The sequence below is a fragment of the Schistocerca americana genome, chromosome 10 (assembly GCF_021461395.2).
Source record: "Schistocerca americana isolate TAMUIC-IGC-003095 chromosome 10, iqSchAmer2.1, whole genome shotgun sequence".
Lineage (NCBI taxonomy): Eukaryota > Metazoa > Arthropoda > Insecta > Orthoptera > Acrididae > Schistocerca > Schistocerca americana.
The window spans coordinates 94,644,074-94,651,022 of NC_060128.1; the positions used below are offsets into that span (position 1 = coordinate 94,644,074).

General features: G+C 38.3%; 1 protein-coding gene across 1 annotated transcript; it reads right to left on the reverse strand.

The window, feature by feature from the left end:
- Positions 1–1,916: 1,916 nt before the first annotated feature.
- On the reverse strand, positions 1,917–6,807 carry LOC124552493 (heterogeneous nuclear ribonucleoprotein A1, A2/B1 homolog). Its single transcript, XM_047126777.1, has 7 exons — positions 6,651–6,807; positions 5,717–5,862; positions 5,306–5,637; positions 4,731–4,919; positions 4,351–4,644; positions 4,198–4,275; positions 1,917–2,961 (listed from the first exon to the last, which is right to left on the reverse strand). Exons 1-6 carry the CDS (start codon positions 6,669–6,671, stop codon positions 4,229–4,231), a joined length of 1,029 nt encoding a protein of 342 aa, XP_046982733.1. The 5' UTR covers positions 6,672–6,807; the 3' UTR covers positions 1,917–2,961; positions 4,198–4,228.
- Between the last annotated feature and the right edge of the window lie 142 nt (positions 6,808–6,949).

The window sequence follows — 6,949 nt, forward strand, 5'->3', positions numbered from 1 at the left end:
AATATGTAACATTTGTAATTGGTATGTTAAATTACTGTAATCTGCTTAATACTAGTCTTCCCATCTTAAAGCAAGCAGCATCCGTGCATTTCAAATATACCCTTTATGTTACATACTCTGCATACCACTGGAATGCATGACAGGTTATGTCCCATTGCAACACTCAATTGACAGTGCAGAAAAAAAATGCTACTGTAGCCTAATCTTGTCCTCAATACCTATACAAGAGATACATGGCCAGTTTTATTCCCACAATCATTCAAAGCCAGTCTCCAAAACTACAAGTAGACTGTTTTCAAATGTCTGCCAGTTTCTTCAGCACCTCTGCAACATTCCCATGGGAGAAAAAACCTAACTCACGCTGCCCTTATCTGTATTTGTTTAATAATATCTAAGTCCTATTCAATGTGGATCCCCGTAAACAAGAAATTTTAGAATGGGTTAATGTCAATGCAGGCAATGTTTTTGCAGATTGCAATTCTCCAGTATTTTTACCTCTTGCTTTACTCAAAACCACTTATTCCATTTAATATTCTTACAAAATTGCACACAACTGAAGTTTGCCAATTCCAACTAACAATGTGTTCTTTGTCAAGTAATTTTACAAATCTGAAAATTTTAAGCATGTTACCTAGCTTTGCACCACTTTGAATTCTTATGGTATGAATAAATATTCAAGCAGCTTCTTCTGGACAGATAGTGTTAGGTCTGCAGGGACACTACTGTCTTATCTCTCACATTACTATCAATACTTGTTTAAACTTAAATCTTTATGGACAATGTTTCGAATTATGCAACTGCAACACCCTCAAATGTTTGAACACATTCCTGCGTGAATGTACTATATCAAATACTCTTCCCAAAGATAAAACCTGATACTGTTACTGTCATAGTTCTGAATTTTCCAGTACTGTTACTACTAAAATGTAGTTGCAAATAATACAATCTCAGAAACACTCATTTCTGCAACTAACCATATGAAAAGTTTACAGAATAATCACAACTAACATCTGCACCACTCACTGAAAATACTAAACCTCTCACATCCCCTAATGGATACTGCAATTTTTTTTTAATGAGACAGTGAAAGGTTGTTGAAGTCGTGTAAATTACTCTCAATCCTATGTGAAATCTAAATTTGGGTCTCTGAAGTTTCATTTTCAAACTTACCTCAGGTTAATCAAGTACATATCCTTCCTCAAAAGCGAAGCACCAAGTTCACATCTCACCTCTGCACTACAGTAACACACTGGAGTGGCATTTCTTCCTTGCTACAAGTGTCCTGGGGCAACTAGCCACCCAACTTCAATATTTGTTCACTACAAAATTTAACACCGTACTACTTACTACTGTAGAGGTACCAAGTTACCTCTGCTTGTATACTGCAAAAATTTGATTAGATGACTAAGTAAATATTTGTGGACATAAGTCTACTTGCTTCCAAGTGACAAGTGCAACAAAGTAATACATGAAGCACCAAAACTAAGTTTCCACAGAACTTAACATTTACACTTCAATCTGGAATGCTCAACTATTCAGCACCATTACAAAATAAACTTTCACAATTTTACTTTCAGTGTGCCATGAATCTTTCTCTCACACACACACACACACACACACACACACTCAACATTACCAGTCAGCTAGTATCACTGCATTTTCCATAGTTTGGTGTAAATACTCCAAATATTCAGCTTTATCAGTACATCTATTTACTTATCAAGTTCATTACTTATGGAGCAAATACAATATTACCAAACTCATTTCACTTTAACTGCCTTTACTGAGAACATGTTTTCCAGCCAACTTATATTTTGCTACACACTGCATCAGCCTCACACCAGCAAGCACCACTGCAGTAGCCCTTATTGTTAATTTTGTCTCAGGAATGTCAATAGGTTAAAGAAAGAAGACAATTTTATTAGAAAAAGTTTATTTAGAACATAGGAAAATTATAATACATAAATGCATTTCACATGGCCTATTGTGTTGGAAAGTACAAAAACGGGGGCTTTTTAAAATTAAAGATATACAGTCACCAGCAACTGACCTTTTATGCAGGTGAGCCCTTGGTTCAGGATACCAAAAACTCACTTGAATGTCTTCCAAACATCCAAAAACTCGGATCCAAAAAGAAACGGAGGGGAAGAGAGAGAACAAAGAAACCAGTAATTAGTGACACGTTGGGATTACAGATCTTTGTACTCACTAATTATTTACTGCATGAAGTTCTAAGCATACAGATCAATTCCTCATTCACTTAACTTTCAATGCAATATACTAAAACTGCTTTTATATCATAAAATGGCAAGAACTACAATAAATTAGTGAGGGTACCTTTGAACACCTACAAGCCTGCAGTTTCGCACTTATGATTTGGTCCCTCAAAAGAAAACTGGATTCCTTCTCACAAAGACTAAGGTGTATGACCACTTAAAACCTATACAAAATGTGAGAGCCAGCTAAATAAATACAATGACCTATAAAAGTTCATACAACTGGTTTCTCGGCATTATCAATCAGATACTGGACAAAAAGTTAACTTTCCAAAACATTTGTACTCATTCCTCAAAACTACAGGCATTTTTGATCATAATTTGTAAATGGTTTATATTTTCAGGCCAAGATTTCCAGAACTGTATCTGACAACTATTGAGCAACTACAATAAAATTACACATCTTAAAAAGTCGAAGATAATTACACAAGACATAGGATGTAGACTACTTCACTAACTGATAATGGTGTCAAGGGTGAGATTGTTTAAAATGGAATGACTGATGATGCAGTACACACGATTGCTCTAGCAACGAACTGATCCATGTCCTGTTCTGCTCATTTGCTCTTCTGTCTCTGCTCAAGGTTAAACCTGCCTGCCTGCCTCTCCTGTGCTCTGACTTTGCCTGTCTCCTACATCTGACAGCCTCAGCTACTTATAGCGAAGTATCAGAAATAGGCGACACCTGAATAAACAAGGTTCAGAGAGAAAACAAAATGCATAAAACATTAGTTAACATCTCACAAAATATTATCCACTATCTACCTAAACAAGTTTATCACATAATCCTAACCATCAAGGTACTAATACTCTACCAAAAGACAGCATAAATATTAATTACCTCCAAATTCTCGAAGGGATTTTTGTCTTAAGGACTTACACCATATTCCTAAACACTGAAAGAGCTATAACTTCAATCACAATTAGATCCATAATGATAAATTTCCAAATGAAACCAATCTAATACATTTTCCACTCAAAGTGGCTACAACCTCAGGCACAAGGTTACTAATACTAGCTTTCATTAAGAACAAAAAAGATTAATGATGGAGAAGACTATCCAGGAATTAAGTCAGCCAGGACCTCAACTCCAGGGGGACAGGACATGTCATCTGTCCTACTGTGGGCATTTCATTTCATCAGAACTTTCCTATCACCTGAATAGCCCAGTTTCTATTACTCTGCCTAAACTGCTGCGTAAGTTACTTTGAAAGCTAGCAGCATTTTCTGTTCCTGAATATGCCAGAGCTTGCTGCCACCAAGTTCAGCTGAATATATTGTATATTCAAGTGCACTTTTGACTTTCCAATGCAAGTAAACTGCATGTCTAAAAAATTCTGCAATGTTCAATTTTTTTAGGCTAAGTGCACTAACAGTGTACTGCAGCTCTTCTGTTGTGGCAGCTGTCATCACTTTGTTCACAATCACATGACAGTATACAGTAGCTAATCACTATTTTTCAAAATACCTAAATTTTGGAGTTTGTGGTCAATCTGAGACCACATACAGCTTAAGTAATCACAAGTGAAACCAAACCATTTACCATCATAGGAAGTTATGAACAAGCAATACAACTTGCTACCCTCAACCAACTCAAGTCTTATTTCCACATTAATATGAAAGACTTAGCAGCACAAACAGGAAAAGCATAGTACACATTTACTGCACTTCAACCTAAATTTATTCTGTATTAATCATTTATCTTAATCATGTCTACATACGTGTTTTAGTCCCTAATCATTGAATAACCGAAAGTATTTTGTGCAATTTCACTACTTTCCCAAAAAGGAGGCTGAACTAGACAATCTGTATCTTAAACCTCTATGAAATGCCTGCCTAACAGTTTCCTAAACGTTACTCAACATTTCAAGATTGTATGCATAATATTGACAAATTTAAATGTACTACAAGAATTACATACCTGCACAGGGAGGAAAGGAGTGCCACAGCACTTAATACCTGCGGCCACCACCGGAACCGTAACCGCCACCTCCACCACCTGAAATGCAATAAAATTTTTGCAAATTGCTTGATCACCCTGCAACAAACAGCAAAATCCTCTTTAAAAGCTCACCTCGAGATCCTCGATCAGAGTATGGAGCAGACCGGCTTCCACCATAACCACTAGAACCACGAACTGCACCTCCTCCATAGCTTTGCTTGTAGCCGCCACCGAATCCGTCAGACTGTGGTCCACTATTGTAACCATCATTGGACCATCCACCACTGCGTCCACCGCCACCGCCGTACCTGTCACCCCCTCCCATTCCACCACCCCCACCCCACCTATCTCCACCACCCATACCGCCACCACCACCTCCCCATCGGTCACCGCCACCACCACGGCCATTCTCCCATGGATCAGCACCTGAAAATAAATCAATGTTATAAACAATATAAAGACTAGAATTAAAACTCAACAGAAGCATGAAGACTGATGCAGCAATTACTAACCTCCCCAGCCACCACCTCCACCGCCACCAGCACTTCCACCCCAGTCACCACGTCCTCCGCCCCAGCCACCACCTGCGCCACCACCAACCCCGCCTCTGCCTCCACCTCCACGGCCTCCTGGAGCATCACCTTTGGGTAAGGCTTTTTTGACATCTATATGCTTCCCACGGATCTGGTGATTGCGACTCACTGGAAGAATTAGAACTTAAGATTACAACAGGTCAACTTCCACACCAATTCTGAGTTTAGTAACAAATTGCAAGCCACAGTAAAAAACTTTGGTACATCAAAATGCAAAGTTCTGATACACAAAAAATGAGCTATTGAACATATTTGATGCCTCAGAAGTTCAGGTAAGCACTGAATAGCCCACAAGGCTCAGTGCTCTAATTGAAAATTAAAGGAATCTCATTTTAAAAATTTCGTCTGCAAATTAACAAAAAAGTTAAGTAACTCAGCAACACATGATAATAAATTTTACACTTTGCACTACCATAAGTATAAAATACATTCCGTCACACTACCAAAAATATACACAACTATTTTAAATGCCATAAAGATAAGTCGACACTTACAACATATTTTGTCAACTGGATCATAATCGTCAAATTCTACGAAAGCGAAGCCACGCTTCTTGCGAGTCTCCTTGTCAACGACGATTGCAGCAGAGACGACAGTGCCATACTGTTTGAAATAATCGCGCAGATCGTTTTCTTCCATCTCTTCCTTAATTCCACCAACAAATAGCTTTTTCACAGTGGCTCCCGCTTCTGGCCTACCTATCTCCGTGCGAGGAACAGCTCTTTTCGGCTCCACAACACGACCATCAACTTTGTGTGGGCGAGCATTCTGAGCATCATCCACCATATGTGCTCTGGAGTAAGTTATGAACCCAAACCCTCTCGACCTGCAAGACATGAAGAGCTATTAACATTTCCTTAATAAAGTAATTTTATCATGCGTTGAACTTAAGCTGTTTTACGCACCTCTTCGTTTTAGGGTCCTTCATAACCACCACATCAACTATTTCACCCCATTGTTCAAAATGTTGCTTTAGGGACTCGTCAGTTGTTCTATAGTCCAATCCACCAATAAATAGTTTTCTAACATGCTCTGGCTCACCGTGATCATTCTGTAGGAAGGAAATTCAATTAGTATCATCACACTTTCTAACTAATAACTTAATTATAATTTATACTATTATTTAAAGCCTTGACCGGGTCCGTGAGCGAGTTTCTAGCTCACAACCAAACCTATGGCTTTACATTTATTTTCTTCCAGGCAACAACCAGAGCTGCTATAGTTAACAGCGCGGTGCTGAATGGAAGGCAAAATGGCGACCACTCGTTTCCACGTATCCATGTTATATCACGCGTTAAAAACCCGCTCACTATAACAAAACTGTAGGCCTTTCCAACATACGGGGATCATGGAATATTACCATGTATAGAAACAGTATAAAATTGATTAATGTAACTGTAAGTACAGAGGTGGTCAACTCCTTCCGCCATTAATGGCGCTCAGAACTACATGTTACATATATTAACTTATCACAAAATTGACAACAAAAAGTGAAAAATTAATCTTTCAACGCGTAATGCGCGATATTTTACACACACACACACACACACACACACACACTCACACACACACACACACACACACACACTCACTCACTTTCAGAACACGTAAACTTGCCTCACCAAAGGACGTCGTACTGCAATTAATACAATCACAAGAAGAGTATTATAAACATTTAAAAATTCTAGCCATTAGGACAGTTATTAACTTTCAAAAAGTTCCAAATGATTTTAGAACCCGTTAAACCAACTTCCGTTGCGTCCATTGACCAGTTAGGATCGATGAACTCTTATCCAAGTATTTACAGTCAGAATTAAAAATAATTGAGTACTTTCTCACCTCGCGATCCATATTCACCATCTTGAATGAATTTTTCTTTACTGGGACAACTTCTACCTACAAATACCCACAGTACAAGTTTCCCTACTTCCCTAACGACGCTACTCCTGCCGCTTCAAAATGGAGAAGAAGGAACTGACGCTTTGCACGCTAGGTATAGCAGTAACTACGTAACTCAAAAGCGAACTCAAATAAATGCGTTCGCTGACTTCTGTAATTTTCACACAATATTCACCACAAAAGAATATGTTTAAGAAAATATATGTTATTAAATCCATAAACTTTTGACGTATTCTGCA

Excerpts from the sequence above, each read along its gene's own strand:
- LOC124552493 (XM_047126777.1), bottom strand. The coding sequence starts at position 6,671 with ATGGTGAATATGGATCGCGAG. Across the intron at positions 5,863-6,650 it reads TGGTGAATATGGATCGCGAG|AATGATCACGGTGAGCCAGA; the intron begins GTGAGAAAGTAC and ends TCCTTCCTACAG. Across the intron at positions 4,645-4,730 it reads TGGAGGTGGTGGCTGGGGAG|GTGCTGATCCATGGGAGAAT; the intron begins GTTAGTAATTGC and ends ATTTATTTTCAG.